The sequence below is a fragment of the Nerophis lumbriciformis genome, linkage group LG04, assembly GCF_033978685.3.
Source record: "Nerophis lumbriciformis linkage group LG04, RoL_Nlum_v2.1, whole genome shotgun sequence".
Taxonomy (NCBI): domain Eukaryota; kingdom Metazoa; phylum Chordata; class Actinopteri; order Syngnathiformes; family Syngnathidae; genus Nerophis; species Nerophis lumbriciformis.
Genome location: NC_084551.2, coordinates 37091314 through 37110188, shown reverse-complemented (window position 1 = coordinate 37110188; position 18875 = coordinate 37091314). Strand labels below are relative to the sequence as shown.

At 41.2% G+C, this 18875-nt stretch overlaps 1 protein-coding gene across 3 annotated transcripts in view; it reads right to left on the bottom strand.

Moving 5' to 3' along the window:
- The window catches only part of nbeal2 (neurobeachin-like 2), a 135217-nt gene continuing 116342 nt past the window's right edge, over window positions 1–18875 (bottom strand). For all 3 annotated transcript variants that reach the window (XM_061954343.2, XM_061954351.2, XM_061954359.2), the window contains exons 43-55: window positions 17618–17727; window positions 16259–16376; window positions 16081–16178; window positions 15887–16000; window positions 15735–15821; window positions 15548–15657; window positions 12583–12755; window positions 9152–9246; window positions 8942–9058; window positions 7130–7285; window positions 6913–7061; window positions 1152–1287; window positions 1–980 (exon numbers count right to left, since the gene is read on the bottom strand). In XM_061954343.2, the coding sequence (XP_061810327.2) occupies window positions 870–980; window positions 1152–1287; window positions 6913–7061; window positions 7130–7285; window positions 8942–9058; window positions 9152–9246; window positions 12583–12755; window positions 15548–15657; window positions 15735–15821; window positions 15887–16000; window positions 16081–16178; window positions 16259–16376; window positions 17618–17727 (1574 nt within the window). In that variant the 3' untranslated portion in view covers window positions 1–869. The remainder of the gene's footprint in view (window positions 981–1151; window positions 1288–6912; window positions 7062–7129; window positions 7286–8941; window positions 9059–9151; window positions 9247–12582; window positions 12756–15547; window positions 15658–15734; window positions 15822–15886; window positions 16001–16080; window positions 16179–16258; window positions 16377–17617; window positions 17728–18875) is intronic.

Genomic DNA, 18875 nt, shown 5'->3' with positions numbered 1-18875 from the left:
TTTTTTACACTCACACAGTGTAACCTGTATCGCTGTTGATCAAGTATGCTTTGCGTTCATTTCTGTGTGCGTGCCTAAGCCGCACATATGTGACTGGGCCAATACTCGTTGAACTGGACGAAAAGGGGACGTGACGATTTTCGGGAGGGGCACTGAAATTTAGGAGTCTCCCGGGAGGTTTGGCAAGTATGAGAATTAGCGGTGTACCGCAGCACCGCCGCTGTATATAATCAGCGGGCCAGCTCTAGTGTTAATTTGATATCGCCTCAAGGGCCAAGTGAAATTACACGGCGGACCAAATTTGAGTTTGACACCCATGATATAGAGAATCACAACAGCACTTTACTTCATTGTGCAATGTAACAAACACCCCACCCACCCCCCAACTCCATTGCATCCAATCTTCAACATGTACTACATAAAGTGAAATTATTACATACTTTAAAGCATGTTTTTTGTTGTTGTTGTTGTTGTTTTACTTGTAAACAACCTTCTTGAAAGAAAGCAAGGTTGTTTGCTGCAGGCCACTGTGGTGCATGAGGAGGAACAAGTGGCCCTCTGGTGGTGGTCACCGGCATTGCATGATGGAACAAAAAAAACGTTTTTCTACTTTGCTGTTAGCAAGAATTGGCACAGCAACTGGAAAAGAGTGACATTTTGTGTGTGTGTGTGTGTGTGTGTGTGCAGTCTTTGGAATGATGCTGATTAAAAACAGACAGTGCACAATCAAATATAAAACTCTTCTTGAATTAGAAAAGCAAAAATGACAAAAAAGTGCTGAGTGTTCAGTTCCTCACAGGCGTTTTAAGGAAGTCCTCGCAGGCTTGTAAGAAGAAAGCCATAATGAGCGTCCTTTTAAGAGCGTCTCATCATTTGCCCGCGGCCTCGGTCTTGGGGTTGTATTCCGTCTCGCCCGCAGACACCTGGGAGATGCGGCGCGTGGACCCCCACAGGCGGCGGGAGAATTGTCCTGAGCGAACCTGACGCCATGCAGAGATAACATGAGAGAGGACGACACGCAGACGCTAGAACCAGCCGTGCGCCTTTATCATGCGAAAATGTTCCTTTTTTTACACAAGCACTTAACATCTCCTCCTCCTCCTACTTCTCGGCACACACATCTCACAAGCACTTTATGTCCTGCTTCTCACCTCCAAAGGCTTCCCTGCCCCCACCACAATGAGCTTGCCGTCCTCCAGTCCCACCAGGATGTGGCTGTTCTCTTTGGTGACGAACACGCTCCTCACAGGCACCTTCAAGGCCAAAGGTGGGATAGCAGCAACCAGCCTGAAAAAATACAATCATTAGACATCTACCTAATACTTGTTCTGACACAACAGCAACACCTTTTGTCACACACACACACACACACACACACACACACACACACACACACACACACTTGTATTTGTTACCTTCTTGAGACCTCTTTTGGACCACCCTTTCTAGATATATAAAGATTTATATTTACAACATTAATAATATATACATAGACTTAGACTGAGACTTAGACAAACTTTAATGATCCACAAGGGAAATTGTTCAACACTGTAGCTCAGTTACAATGATGGAAAGTGTAAGGATGGAAAGGACAATGCAGGTATAAATAGACTAATATAGCGATAAAAAAAAAAAAACATACCACGCAAATATAAAAAAAAATTGTTGTGAAAAATGAGTTGGAATTTCACAAGAAAAAGGTCACAATTTCACAAGAAAAACTTTGAAGTTTGGCAGTATTATAATAAAAGTCGTAGTTTTACTCAACGCAAGTCAAAATTTTTAAAAGAAAAACTGAACATTTGTGCAATTATATGATAAAAGTTGGAATTTTACTCAGTAATAGTCGCAATTTTACAAGAAAAGCTTAACATTTTGGCCACTTTATGAAAAGAATGATAATTTTACTCTACAAAAGTCACAATTTCATAAGAAAACTTTAAAATTTTTGGCAATATTATAATAATAATCGGAATTTTTACTTGGCAAAATGATGACAAATGTCATAATTTTACTCAAAAAAATGGCATTGTTTTACAAGGACAATAAAAAAATTGGCAATATTGTGATCAAATTCAGAATTTCATACGGCAATTGTCACCATTTTGCATTACAAAGTAATAATTTTACATAAAAAAGTAATTATTTTACGAGAAAATATTGCAATATTACAGAAACAGAAACAATATGAGAAATTGTTCCCAATTTTATAAGAAAGAAGTCGACACATTGTGAGAAAAAGACTGCTTTTAGTTAATTAATTTGTTTTTAATTTTTTCTGTTTGCAATTGGTTTTTAATCTTCTTTATTTACTTCAACTTATTACAGTATGTCTCATTATACATATTTATTTTTAATAAATTTGGCAAATGGGGGCACATTACATTTTTTACACACACTTGTTATTACATAGGTTGGCCAGAGGGGGAGCACTTCAAATGTTTACACACACTTGTTATTTCATATGTTTACCAGAGGGGGAGCACTTTTAAAACCGACACACAGTCAATTTGAAAAATCCCTCCTTTTTTGGAACACCCTAGTTTTGCAATGGTTTTCCGTATTGGGACTATGATTTCAGTCCTAACTTGTTCACCGGTCCTCATATGGAAGGTACTTTTCCTTGTTGACGTCTCAACAAGGGTAGAAATACAAGGACAGACACACACACACACGCACGCACACGCACACACACACACGCACACGCACACGCACACGCACACGCACACGCACACGCACACACACACACACACACACACACACACACACACACACACACACACACACACACACACACACACACGCTGACACACTCACGCACACACTGTCTAGATCTTTATTTTATGGGAGTGGAACTTGCTTCCCTGCGGTTTCATTCTTGTCTACAAATCCCACACTAGGTTTACTGTTGATGACACAGTACAACATTATTACTACGTTTGGACTTTAACTTCAATAAATAGCAGGGAATTCTTTTCAGCTTTTAATCCCATGCACACTGACAATAAGCAGCGTATTGTATTCCCCATCTATGGTTTTTATACTAAATAACTTAATTAAACTTTTAACATAAGATGTTTTGAAATAAATAATAATTTATTATTTTATTGTTTAGTATAATTTATTTCTCATGAAAACTATCCTGATTGTGGCTGTCTGCTCCCTGTATGTTGGACACGTTTCCAGTGGGGGTTGGACTACGCCAGGGCTGGCCTTTGTCACCAATTCTGTTTATAACTTTGATGGCTTCATCTGGCCAAGATCTGCAGGTCTCACTGGATCGATTCACAGCCGAGTGTTAAGCGACTGGGATGAAAATCAGCACCTCCAATGTCTATGGTGCCATCTCTGGGTTGGGGAAGAGATCTTGTCACAAGTAGAGGAGTTCAAGTACCTCGGAATTTTGTTCACGAGTGAGGGAAGAGTGGATCGTGAGATTGACAGGCGGATCTGTGCGGTGTCTTCAGTAATGTGGACACTGTATTGATACGTTGTGGCAAAGAAAGAGCTGAGCCGGAAGGCAAAGCTCTCAATTTACCAGTCGATCAACATCCCTATCCTCACCTATGCTCATGAGCTTTGGGTTATGACCGAAAGGACAAGATCACGGGTACAAGCGGCTGAAATGAGTTTCCTCTGTCGGGTGGCGGGGCTCTCCCTTAGAGATAGGGTGAGAAGCTCTGTAATTCGGGAGGAGCTAAGAGTAAAGCTGCTGATTCTGAGCCGAGGATGTCGTTGTGGCTTGTGCAGCCCTTTGAGACACTCGTGATTTAGGGCTATATAAGTAAACATTGATTGATTGATTTCTCCACATCGAGAGGAGCCAGATGAGGTGGTTCAGGCATGTAGTCAGAATGTCCCCCGGACGCCTCCCTGGGGAGGTGTTTAGGTCCCAGGACACAGTGGAGAAACTATGTCTCCCAGCTGGCCTGGGAACGACTCGGAATCCCCCAGGAAAAGCTAGACCAAGTAGCTGAGTAGAGGGAAATTTGGGCTTCTCTGCTTTGGCTGCTGCTTTTTTTGCTACTATGCGACCCCAGCTTGTTGCGATTACTTACAGATGTCCAGCGTTCTGCAGTGAGCAAAATTAATTTCCATTCAGTCAGTAGTTGCAACTTGATGCTCTTGTTTGTGTAGTACTGTACAGTTGGTGTATTCTTGTTGTAATTGTGCCTCTCCAAGGTATTGTACAACTGATCAGCTGTGGCAATATGAACGACACCCAACTCTACATGCCCCTAAAGCTGACCAACACGCCGAATTGTAGTCAGCTGGAGGCGTGTCTTAATGAAATTAAACAATGGATGTCCGCTAACTTTTTGCAACTCAACACTAAGAAAACGGAAAAGCTGATTATCGGTCCTGCTCAACACCGACATCTATTTAATAATACCACCTTAACATTTGACAACCAAACAATTACACAAAGCGACTTGGTAAAGAATCTGGGTATTATCTTCGACCCAACTCTCTCGTTTGAGTCACACATTAAGAGTGTTACTAAAACGGCCTTCTTTCATCTCCGTAATATCGCTAAAATTTGTTCCATTTTGTCCACTAGCGACGCTGAGATTATTATTCATGCGTTCGTTATGTCTCGTCTCAATTACTGTAACGTATTATTTTCGGGTCTCCCTATGTCTGGCATTAAAAGATTACAGTTGGTACAAAATGCGGCTGCTAGACTTTTGACAAGAACAAGAAAGTTTGATCATATTACGCCTATACTGGCTCACCTGCACTGGCTTCCTGTGCACTTAAGATGTGACTTTAAGGTTTTACTACTTACGTATAAAATACTACACGGTCTAGCTCCATCCTATCTTGCCGATTGTATTGTACCATATGTCCCGGCAAGAAATCTGCGTTCAAAGAACTCCGGCTTATTAGTGATTCCCAGAGCCCAAAAAAAGTCTGCAGGCTATAGAGCGTTTTCTATTCGGGCTCCAGTGCTCTGGAACGTCCTCCCGGTAACAGTTAGAGATGCTACCTCAGTAGAAGCATTTAAGTCCCATCTTAAAACTCATTTGTATACTCTAGCCTTTAAATAGACCCCCCTTTTTAGACCAGTTGATCTGCTGTTTCTTGTCTTTTTTCCTCTGCCTCCTCGCCGGGTTATTCCTGTTCCGGTGACCATGGATGAAGTGCTGGCTGTCCAGAGTTGGGACCCGCGGTGGACCGCTCGCCTGTGCATCGGTTGGGGACATCTCTGCGCTGCTCGGGATGGTCTCCTGCTGGTCTCCTGCTGGCCCCACTATGGACTGGACTCTCACTACTATGTTAGACCCACTAAGGACTGTTCTTTCACAATATTATGTCACTCGACATCCATTGCTTTCGGTCTCCCCTAGAGAGGGGGGGTTACCCACATATGTGGTCCTCTCCAAGGTTTCTCATAGTCATTCACATCGACGTCCCGTATGTGGGCTCTGTACCGAGGATGTCGTTGTGGCTTGTGCAGCCCTTTGAGACTTTTGTGATTTAGGGCTATATAAATAAACATTGATTGATTGATTGATTGATTGATTGACATCTCCTTGCAGGACTTGGTCATCCCAGATATTAAGTGGTAAGGTTGTCCATTTAGCAAAGGCATTATTTAACTTACCTGTGCTACTTTTGTTGACAACATTGACGCAGGTAAACTCTGCCAGCGTAGTGTTCTCCTCAGCTTGTTGTCAATGTAGCGTTCATGCTATCGGTGCCATCCTTGAGGACTTGTTTTGCTTTGAAATGGTATTTTAAACCGCCCAATGATAAGAAAGTTTGTCGCTGCAATACCAACAAGTGGCCTCAGTTTTATCTAAAGTTCTGTTTTGAAGCGAAATTGGCCGTCTTTCATCGCGATCCCAGATCGTGTAACAATGCACACATCTTCTGGGTTAAGACTTAACCCTAAAATATAAAATCATTTTGGCAAGTTCTCCCTGTTGTTATTCTGTGAGTAGATGATTTAGAGCAGTGGGTCTCAACCTTTTTTCAGTGATGTACCGCCTGTGAACATTATTTTAATTCAGGTACCCCCTAATCAGAGCAAAGCATTTTTGGTTGAAAAAAAGAGATAAAGAAGTAAAATACAGCACTATGTCATCAGTTTCTGATTTATTAAATTGAATAACAGTGCAAAATATTGCTCATTTGTAGTGGACTTTTTTTAACTATTTGGAAAAAAAGATATAAAAATAACTAAAAACTTGTTGAAAAATAAACAAGTGATTCAATTATAAATAAAGATTTCTACACATAGAAGTATTCATCAACTTAAAGTGCCCTCTTTGGGGATTGTAATAGAGATCCATCTGGATTCATGAACTTAATTCTAAACATTTCTTCACAAAAAAAGAAATGTTTAACTTCAATATTTATGGAACATGTCCACAAAAAATCTAGCTGTCAACACTGAATATTGCATTGTTGCATTTCTTTTCACGGTTCTTTTAGACAGACATTTTAGTGAGGGTCAAACCATCATGGCATGGGGGAAACTCTGGGTTTATGGTAATGAATGGAATAGCCTACTTGATTTGATGTTCAGTTTATGAACTTACATTCATATTTTGTTGTAGTATTATTCAATAAATATATTTATAAAGGATTTTTGAATTGTTGCTATTTTTAGAATATTTAAAAAAAATCTCACGTACCCCTTGGCATACCTTCAAGTACCCCCAGGGGTACGCGTACCCCCATTTGAGAAACACTGATTTAGTGTATTGTAAGGTATATACAGTACAATTGTTACTTAGGATGAGTAAATTGGTCTGACATAGTAAGAAAGATATCTTGTTAGATGAACATCAGTTACCTTCGTTTTAGATATTTTGCTTGAATAAGTGTGCAGCTAAGTGACACGACCCAATAATTTTCTGATCACATCTTTTAACCTATTATGTTTTACAACTAGTTCCATACCTGCACAGATCTAGAATGTGTAATCTGCCCTGCATGGTGCCCAGGATGACGTATTCAGACACCAGGTGGAGAGCGCTGACTTGCTCCTCCGTGGTGAAGGAGGACAAGAGGCCGCCATTGACCGAGTAAACATGGATGGAGTACTTGTCCTGTGGAAACCAACACACTCTAAGTACACAGTAAGTCGTGTGTTTGCGCTAGTGTTGCCATGACGTACCGTCCTATGATTGGAGCGCTTCTCTTGAGAAGTCTGCACCACAATGTGGCCCTCCATGCCCACCTGGAGCTTGGAGATGTAGTAAGGCTCACCTGGAGGCCGCAGCGTTCTAAGGAACTGACCTCTTCTGATCGTGTGCACGATCACGGTCCCATCCTGCCAATGATTGGTCAATACATATTACACCTACAAATATTATGTCTGCATTATAAAAAGCTTCTATGAATTTATCATTTACTGTATACCTTGGTTTTTGTACGCCCCACTTTTCAAATAATTTTTTTTTTGTCAAAAGTGTGCCCATGTGCTATTCACATGATGAGGCGCTTGAAGTGCACTGTGTAACTGAGTGTTAGACAAGTAGGCCGTTAGACGGACTCTGTGTTTTTTTTAAAATTGAGTAAGAATGCAAAATAATCTGCGATGGGGCCAAAGAAAGTTGTGAGTGCTAGAATTTTGATAGAGAAGGAGATAAAAACTATTGAATCAAAGGAATAACTAATTGTAAAAAGTAAAAGTGTTTATATAATTCATAATTTCTATGTATTTCACTTTGTTTTCTGCATGTCCAACTATTATTATTCTCTATAAATGTTTGGATGTCTATAAGGGATCGATTGTATTTATATAATTTTTTATTGGTACGACCTTTTGAAACGGATTATTACATACTTGCCAACCTTGAGACCTCCGATTTCGGGAGGTGGGGGGAGGGGGGTGGGGTGGGCGTGGTCGGGGTGGGATGGGGGCGTGGTTGGGGGCGTGTCTAAAAGGGGAGGAGTATATTTACAGCTAGAATTCACCAAGTCAAGTATTTCATATATATATATAGATATATATACATATATATATATATATATATATAAGAAATACTTGACGTTCAGTGAATTCTAGCTATATATATATATATATATATATATATATATATATACGTATATATATATGTATTTTATTATATATATATATATATATATATATATATATATATATATATAAAATAAATACTTGAATTTCAGTGTTCATTTATTTACACATATACGCACACATAACACTCATCTACTCATTGTTGAGTTAAGGGTTGAATTGTACATCCTTGTTCTATTCTCTGTCACTATTTTTCGAACCATGCTGGACACCCTCTCTGATGATGCATTGATGTGTGGCACGCACAAAAGTGCTTTCATCAATTGCACTAGATGGCAGTATTGCCCTGTTTAAGAGTGTCACAACATTGCTGTTTACGGCAGACGAACTGCTTTACGGTATACAAAAACGTGACTGCTGTTGTTGTGTGTTGTGCTGGGAGGACGTTAATGAAACTGCCTAACAATAAACCCACATAAGAAACCAAGAACTCGCCCTCCATCATTCTACAGTTATAACGTGATTGGGCAGGTATGCTGTTTGTATTGTGGGTTAGCGGACTCAGGTCCTCATGGACCTGAGTCCGCCTGAATTTCGGGAGATTATCGGGAGAAAATTTGTCCCGGGAGGTTTTCGGGAGAGGCGCTGAATTTCGGGAGTCTCCCGGAAAATCCGGGAGGGTTGGCAAGTATGGATTATTAACAAAAACCGAGGGAGCAATGTATGGCTAATAAATACCTTTAAACACAAATTTCCATTAAAGTAGCATATTACACATGTACACTGAAAGAAATGTTTTTTCTATGATGTTCTTATCATGAACAACACAAATACTATCATTAATGCACTTTTGTTGGAGAGTTTATGTGTATGGACATAATGCTCCTACAATATTACCATGTTTTTTGTTACAGCAACATTTTTATTTCACAGATTGGAATATCTGACCTTTGACCCTGAGACGGCCATGTCCAGTTCCGTGCTGATGGCCACACAGGTAACCTCCTCATCGTGTCCAGACAGCACCTGAACGGGCCGAGGGGACAGCGTGCTGGAGAAACCGCCCTGAAGTGGAAAAGGAAGCATTTTGTTTTCACGTCCCAAACTCATTTTGACTGCATCAAAATGACCAACAAGGTTTCATGTTTTTTTTGTTACCTGCTGTAGAACCTGCCACACGATACAGGACGTGTCCCTTGAACCAGAGATGAGGTAGATGCCACAGAGATCCAGAGCCAAGCAAGTCACAACATCTTTGGGGAACACAAAAAATAATACTCAAGTAATGAGAGCTATAAAAAGGTTTTAAGATGTGTAGTGGATACGGTTGGGTATTGTTCACATTTGAACCGATACGGTACCAATTTTTGTTACTTTTGTGTGCTTTAATAAATGTTAATTGTTTGAAAATAAAATGTTATTTTTTAATGTAACGTGTCAAAATAAACTGATTATGATAACTGCGCTGTCCAGTTATGTCTTGTTTTCTGATTACATTAGAGTGTCATTTGCAAAGCAGTTGCACTTTGAAGACATTAGATAGCAGTACTGTATAGGCTGTCTGTGGTATGTTGTCCAACTAGGAAGTACCGTATTTTTCAGACTATAAGTTGCATTTTTTTTTCATAATTTGGCTGGGGTTGCGACTTATACTCAGGAGCGACTTATGTGTGAAATGATCAAATATCAAATATCAAATAATATTATTTAGCTCATTCGCGTAAGAGACTAGACCAGGGGTGCTCATTACGTCGATCGCGAGCTACCGGTCGATCTCGGAGGGTGTGTCAGTCGATCACCAGCCAGGCATTAAAAAAATAGTCCTAAAAATGAGCGATCATAAATCTTCACTATGACGTCACTTTCGTCACTTGATTGACATTCACGGCACCCGAGGGTCTTCTGAGATGACGCTGACTGCTGCCAGCTCATTAAAATTACCGACTGGAAGGCGAGAAACACTTTATTTCAACAGACTCTGGCGCCGCACCTGTCGTCAAAACTCCAAAGACCGACTGCACAGTTGCACAGTTGCGCTAACAAAACAAGAGTCTCAGAAAGCTGGCGTGCACAAGCTAGCAAGCTACGGAGTTTGCCGACAATGTATTTCTTGTAAAGTGTATACAAAGGAGTACGGAAGCTGGACAAATAAGATGCCAAAAACCAACCACTTTCATGTGGTATTGGACAGAAAGGAGGACTTTTTTCTCCTCCATTCGAAAATGCGGACGTTTTTAGCACCACTGTCTGATTCCAATCAATGCAAGTCATCAGAATCAGGTAATACACCAACTTATATTCTTGTCTTCATGAAAGAAAGGAATCTATATGTGTTAAACATGCCTGTATTATCATTAAACACCTTAACTTGTTAACAATATTAACTATATGTGTTAAACATGCTTGCATTATCTTTAAACACCTTTAACTTATTAACAATATTAACTATATGTGTTAAACATGCTTGTATTATCATTAAACACCTTTAACTTGTTAACAATATTAACTATATGTGTTAAACATGCTTGCATTATCTTTAAACACCTTTAACTTATTAACAATATTAACTATATGTGTTAAACATGCTTGTATTATCATTAAACACCTTTAACTTGTTAACAATATTAACTATATGTGTTAAACATGCTTGTATTATCTTTAAACACCTTTAACTTATTAACAATATTAACTATATGTGTTAAACATGCTTGCATTATCATTAAACACCTTTAACTTACTAACAATATTAACTATATATGTTAAACATGCTTGTATTATCATTAAACACCTTTAACTTGTTAACAATATTAACTATATGTGTTAAACATGCTTGTATTATCTTTAAACACCTTTAACTTATTAATAATATTAACTATATGTATTAAACATGCTTGTATTATCATTAAACACCTTTAACTTGTTAACAATATTAACTATATGTATTAAACATGCTTGCATTATCTTTAAACACCTTTAACTTGTTAACAATATTAACTATATGTATTAAACATACTTGTATTATCATTAAACACCTTAAATTTATTAACAATATTAACTATATGTATTAAACATTCTTGTATTATCATTAAACACCTTTAATTTATTAACAATATTAACTATGTGTTAAACATGATTGCATTATCATTAAACACCTTTAATTTATTAACAATATTAACTATATATCGGCTATACCGAGGATGTCGTTGTGGCTTGTGCAGCCCTTTGAGACACTTGTGATTTAGGGCTATATAAATAAACATTGATTGATTGATTGATATATGTTAAACATGCTTGCATTATCATTAAACACTTTTAACTTATTAACAAAAACATATATTTCATAAATAAGTAAATATAAATGATATATATGAATGAGGTAGATCCCCACGACTTGATCAATTGAAAAGTAGCTCGCCTGCAGAAAAAGTGTGAGCACCCCTGGACTAGACGTATAAGATTTCATGGGATTTAGCGATTAGGAGTGACAGATTGTTTGGTAAAGGTATAGCATGTTCTATAGTTATAGTTATTTGAATGACTCTTACCATAATATGTTACGTTAACATATCAGGCACGTTCTCAGTTGGTTATTTATGCGTCATATAACGTACACTTATTCAGCCTCCATCCATCCATCCATCTTCTTCCGCTTATCCGAGGTCGGGTCGCGGGGGCAGCAGCCTAAGCAGGGAAGCCTAGACTTCCCTCTCCCGAGCCACTTCGTCCAGCTCTTCCTGTGGGACCCCGAGGCGTTCCCAGGCCAGCCGGGAGACATAGTCTTCCCAACGTGTCCTGGGTCTTCCCCGCAGCCTCCTACCGGTCGGACGTGCTCTAAACACCTCCCTAGGGAGGCGTTCGGGTGGCATCCTGACCAAATGCCCGAACCACCTCATCTGGCTCCTCTCGATGTGGAGGAGCAGCGGCTTTACTTTGAGCTCCTCCCGGATGGCAGAGCTTCTCACCCTATCCCTAAGGGAGAGCCCCGCCACCCGGCGGAGGAAACTCATTTCGGCCGCTTGTACCCGTGATCTTGTCCTTTCGGTCATAACCCAAAGCTCATGACCATAGGTGAGGATGGGAACGTAGATCAACCGGTAAATTGAGAGCTTTGCCTTCCGGCTCATCTCCTTCTTCACCACAACGGATCGATACAGCGTCCGCATTACTGAAGACGCCGCACCGATCCGCCTGTCGATCTCACGATCCACTCTTCTTCACCTAACTAAAGACGGGTCAAAGGAGGTTTAAGTAGGGACATAATACCACAATTATAAGTACTGCAATATTCCCCGTCATGTTCTTATACATTTATTTACATTTTTATACTTTTATTTGACTTTGTTTTTAATATTTCATTTAATTTTTTGGTTAGTTTGTGTTTACTTTTTGTCGTCTTGTTCCTACTATATGTCGATTCTACATTGCAACCGTGGGATTTTCCCAATGTCGGTGCAATAAAGTCTAAGAGAAAAGAAGGTCTGAGAGAAGCCATAACTGCGATGTGGCCCTCAATAAAAACAAGTTTGACCCCCTTATGGTACAAGTGTACCTAATGAAGTGTCCACTGAGTGTAATACAAAAGAGCTCACCAATGTGCCGGCAGATCCTGCCCACCAGCTTGCCTTTGCCCAGCTGGGTGACCCGCAGGCTGCCGTCCCAGTGTCCTCCGCTAAAGAGTAGGCGTCCATCATTGGACACCACCAGCACCTGGGCGCTAAGCTCCACGCCGGGTGAAAAAGGCCCGCCCAGGAAACGCTGTGTCCTGCAAAAAAGCGCTAAACTTCAGAACATCACTTTGTTTCACATAACATCCAGTGTGTGTTTTTGTTATTCCTATTTTGGCCAACATAGCAAGCTGCCGCCAGTCAATCTGTGAGTTTATCAAAGTGCCGTTATTAAACACGTTATTTTCCATCCATCTGTCCAACCATCCATCCATCCATTTTCTACCGCTTGTCCCTTTTGGGGTCGCGGGGGGTGCTGGAGCATATCTTAGCTGCATTCGGGCGGAAGGCGGGGTAAACCCTGGACAAGTCGCCACCTCATCGCAGGGCCAACACAGATAGACAGACAACATCCACACACTAGGGCCAAATTAGTGTTGCCAATCAACCAATCCCCAAGTGCATGTCTTTGGATGGTTGGACATGTCTTTGGATATGTCCAACCATCCATCATTTTAATTTAAAATGATAATACTAACTGTTGGGAGTTTTACCACGTTATTATTACTGTTAAACATTACAGTGCTACATATAACATACAGTATACATTTACGAACCCCTTTTGCGAACTTTTCGGTTTACAAACTTTTAGATCGAGTCAAGTAGCCTCTGTGCGCGAACCATGTCTCAGTGTACATATGCTTCATTCATTCATTCCTTTTGTGTGCCACTGGAAGCCTTAAGGTGCAGCCATTTTGGATACATCACTTCCTGTGTAGTACAGTAAACACGAGGACAGAGGCCTCTACGTCACATCCTGTTTACACAGTCCATTACTCGGTCACCATCTCTCAAAAGCGGCACACTTCGCTTTGCAAAACGCTGACTTTCTTGCCTCCCCCAAAGAGGTTATGTTTTGGCCTGGGCTTGTTTGTGTGTTTGTTAGTAACATAACTCACCAGTTATGGACAGATTTGATGCCCAAAAGAACAATTCCTTTTATCTACGACGAGTGCGAAAACACTTTACTTCCTGCTTACGGTGTTCCATGCCCCCACCTTGCCGTTCCCGTGCTGCGCAGCGGATTCTGGGAGATTCAGTTTATTTACAGACCCGGCCAAAACGCCAGAAAAAAACCACACTCACCAAGTTTTCCTTTGATACCGTCACACGTCACGGTATTATTGAGATGACTGTGAAACCGAAATACTGCTTTATTCATAATAGAATCAGAATCAGAATCGTTTTATTGCCATTGTGTGAGAACGGGTTCACAAACTAGGAATTTTTCTTGGTGCAATCGTGCAACATAAAACACATATAACACAGATTTGGTAATAACAAGAGCTGTAACTGAGCTATCAGATCTTGTTATAGACTTAGAAGGAATTCAAGGAGCTACTGTTAGGAGTTATTGTTCATGTGCCTGATGGCCGAGGGGAAAAAACTGTTCAGGTGGCGGGAGGTGTGGGTCTGGATGGACCGTAGTCTCCTGCCTGAGGGGAGAGGGAAGAATAGTGTGTGTCCAGGATGAGAAGAGTCAGCTGTGATCCGACCCACACGCCTCCTGGTCCTGGAGGAGAACAAGTCCTGGAGGGATGGGAGCTTGCAGCCAATCACCTTCTCTGCAGCACGTACGATGCGCGGCAGGCGATGCTTATCCTGGACTGTGGCGCCGGGGAACCACACGGTGATGGAGGAGGTCAGGATGGACTCGATGATGGCTGAGTAAAACTGCACCAGCATCTCGGTCGGCACCTTAAGTTTCCTCAGCTGCCGCAGGAAGTACATCCTCTGCTGGGCCTTCTTGATGAGGGAGCTGATGGTCGACTCCCACTTGAGGTCCTGGGTGATGGTGGTGCCCAAAAAACGGAAGGAGTCCACAATGGAGACGGGGGTGGGAGAGTCAATCAGGGTGAGGGGGGATGGTGGGGCTGTGACTTTCCTGAAGTCCATGATCATCTCCACTGATTTCTGGGCGTTCAGCTCCAGGTTGTTGTGGCTGCACCAGGACGCCAGCCGGTCCACCTCTCTCCTGTAGGCGGACTCATCGCCATCCGAGATGAGCCCGATGAGGGTAGTGTCGTCCGCAAACTTGAGCAGTTTTACGGACTGGTGACTGGAGGTGCAGCAGTTTGTGTACAGGGAGAAGAGTCAGGGGGAGAGTACACAGCCCTGAGGAGTACCAGTGTTCGTGGTTCGACTGTCCGAGACAATCTTCCCCAGCCGCACGTGCTGTCTTCGGTCTGTCAGGAAGTCATTGATCCAACTGCAGAGGGAGTCGGGCACGCTGAGCTGGTAGAGCTTGTCTCGTAGCAGTCCAGGGAGGATGGTGTTGAAGGCAGAGCTGAAGTCCACAAACAGGATCCTAGCGTAGGTTCCTGGGGAGTCCAGATGCTACAGTATGAAGTGGAGGGCCAGGTTCACTGCATCATCCACAGACCTGTTGGCTCTGTAGGCGAACTGCAGTGGGTCCAGGAGGGGGGTGGTGATGTCCTTGAGGTGGGACAGGACCAAGCGCTCAAAGGACTTCATGACCACAGACGTCAGTGCAATCGGCCTGTAGTTATTAAGTCCTGTGATCCGTGCTTTCTTAGGGACAGGGACAATGGTATATCCCTAATATATACGATATAGTGTCTTCAAAGTGTGCATTATTTTACTAAAATATGGACTTTTGTCAAAGATATAACCAATTATTCATGTTTACATTGTTTTTTATGGGTAACTCCGATTCACTATGCAAACCTTTCAATTTACAAACCATGTTCAAGAACCAATTACGTTTGTGAATCGAGGTTCCACTGTATTAGATAAATCCCACATCTTAGTTTTTTATAGAACTCAATCCATATCATTCAGAACCTTAAAAAGCAGTTTGTAGACTTACTTGGGATTAGTAATGGCTGGGTCTTTGGTGAAGGTGAAGTAATTGGCGATGTTCTTGTCATACGGCAGCCAGCTGTGTGTTCCTATCAAGCCGTTTGAGCTCACGGTCACCTGGACGGACAAAGGATGAAACCATTTTTTTAGAAAGCTGGCTGTGGACCCAGTGAAGGCAACAAACAGAACAATACCAGAATATCTGAGCCGTGGATGATGAAGGATCGGTTTTGGTTCTTTGGTACGACTGCCTGGACTAGAGGAACATCATCGCTCACCACCTAAGTAAACCATATTACATATTTTACTTTTTTTTTTAAACAATATCAACAATAATACGTGTTACCTCTACAAACGGCCGTAGCTTATCAAGGTGCTCGAAGATATTAACAGGTAGGGTGTCCAGGCGCGACTGACGCCTTGATGCATTTGCCGCAGACATACGTGGCGGGTGAGGTTCCTGTTTGGAGATAAAAATGTAAGTCATTCTATTAATTTTTATAGAAAGCGAGAAGGTAGAAGTTCATCTGAAGGTCTCACTTTCAGGAGTTGGCAAGGCGTCTGCCCAAAGTTGCTAATGATGCCTTCAAGTGCCTTGCGTTCCGTCTCATCAGCAATGGCATCCAAATCCACAGCACCTGTTAACAAGACTTTCAGGAGTTAACCATTTCGCCCTCTCACTCATAATTAGGAAACATATCAAAAACAGGTGTTCTACCTTCATATGTGCAGTAGTAGAAGACATTGAGGGCTTTCACTGCTTCCTCTCCTCTCTGCTTGTAGCCAAAGATCAGATCGATCCACTCGTGCAAATGACTTGACACATGCTCACTTTCCTAAAGGCAAGGAAAGCTGATTTAAAGAAGTTATTTTATTTATAGAATGGTCACTGACTCATGATCACACATGATCACACATGACAGTTGTTTACTTTCTTTGCTATTTTCCTGTGTTTTTTTATAATTTCCTGTCCTGCAGCTCTCATCTGGCTCTACTTCCTGTTGGATTCCTTGTTTTGCTGCACCTTCACTCTTTGTTTCGTGCCAACAAACATGTTGTTTTCTAAATTTAGCCTATTTAGTTTCCCCTGTTGCTCCTCGCTGGTGCTAGATCATTGGGCTTTTTACTTCAACAAGACTTTGTCTTCTGTGCTCTTCCATGCTGCACTAGCTTTGTTTTGCACTCTGTGTTTTCTCTATTTAGACTGACTTATTGTCTGCACATGGCCGTCCTTGCTCTGCATCCTGAGGTACAAACCAGAGAACGTAACACTGCCTATTTCAGGAACTTTGACTTGCTATAAATATGATATGGGATCTAAGTGGGGCACTTTTCATATAATAAAATACCCGATAAATCTCAGGTTGTCTCCAGTGTCAATCTGCATTCTTCTCCTCTTGGCCGTCACGCTCAATTCCGCAGCTTTCCTTCTCTACCACGCCTACTTTGATGCAATTGATCAGGGACAGAGAGTCAGCTGGCATTCTCCCACCTCCTGTTACCGCTCAGAACTGCATCGACACATCTCCTTAAACGGTTACGTGTTAATGGTTATCATTAATCATTAATGGTCAGAAGTGACTCAGACCAATTGGATATTGGGTATAACTGGATGAAAAGTGGAAAATCTGGCATCGAAGTGTGCTTTGTTCACAAAACAGCTGTACGTGAAGTGACTGTGAGCTTTCCAGAAAACAAAACAATCTTCCCATTGCTGCCTTGCTCTGATTTAGAAACACAATTCTTACATGTGAAAAAACACTATCTGGCTGCCATTTTTAGGAAAAAGCAAAAAAAAGTACTAAGCAGCGGTCACAACCGGCAAGTTGTCATACATGGCCTTCCTAAAGTTGTGAGGTGAGAAATTCTTGTGGAAATCTCGTGACATGCTGTATTCCTACCTGAGCGTTTATGAGATCTAGGAGCGTCACACAAAAGCAACAACACTGCAAGTTACTGATTTGGCACTTCCACATCATTTAGTACAGCATTTAAAACACTTACATACGTCTGAAAAGTTGCAAATGTAGGGTAGGGCCCCTTTGAGTAGACTACGGCAATTACATGCGCCTCTCACCAAAGCTTTCCTGTGCTTTCTGATGAAGTCTTCCCTCGATGAGGCCCAGCGAGGCAGCAGAACGTCCTCAACCGACTCCTGAGATATCTGTAAGCATCCCAGGTCAAAGCCTACAGAAACATGCAGATGGTCAGGAGGGTCTTCAGTGAGACAAATATTATATTTCTTCAAATATGCTCTCTTTCTGCCCAGCTGGTGTCTGCTAATTCTTGGTCAGTGCTAAAGTTGTGCAAAGTCAGTGTTATAGTGGCCTCTAGAAACGCTTCATCTCAAATTAACACCAACCTTAGCCCCAAATGATCACAGTAGTGTTGGACTCATTCTGAACTATTTGTACGGAAAAAATTATTATAGCAGTAATTTAGCATAACATACCTGGAATAATGGTATATAATAACACATATGAAATAGTAATATAAACGATCATAGTTGTAAATAGTAGGGATGTCCGATAATGGCTTTTTGCCGACATCCGATATTCCGATATTGTCCAACTCTTTAAATACCGATACCGATATCAACTGATACCGATATCAACCGATATATACAGTCGTGGAATTAACACATTATTATGCCTAATTTGGACAACCAGGTATGGTGAAGATAAGGTACTTTTAAAAAAAATTAATAAAATAAAATAAGATAAATAAATTAAAAACATTTTCTTGAATAAAAAAGAAAGTAAAACAATATAAAAACAGTTACATAGAAACTAGTAATTAATGAAAATTAGTCAAATTAACTGTTAAAGGTTAGTACTATTAGTGGACCAGCAGCACGCACAATCATGTGTGCTTACGGATTGTATCCCTTGTAGACTGCATTGATATATATTGACATATAATGTAGGAACCAGAATATTAATAACAGAAAGAAACAACCATTTTGTGTGAGTGAGTGTGAATGAGTGTAAATGGGGGAGGAAGGTTTTTTGGGTTGGTGCACTAATTGTAAGTGTATCTTGTGCTTTTTATGTTGATTTAATAAAAATAAAAAATAAAAAAATAAAAAACCATACCATCCATCCATCCATTTTCTACCGCTTATTCCCTTTGGGGTCGCGGGGGCGCTGGAGCCTATCTCAGCTACAATCGGGCGGAAGGCAGGGTACACCCTGGACAAGTCGCCACCTCATCGCAGGGCCAACACAGATAGACGGACAACATTCACACTCACATCCACACACTAGGGCCAATTTAGTGTTGCCAATCAACTTATCCCCAGGTCCATGTCTTTGGAGGTGGGAGGAAGCCGGAGA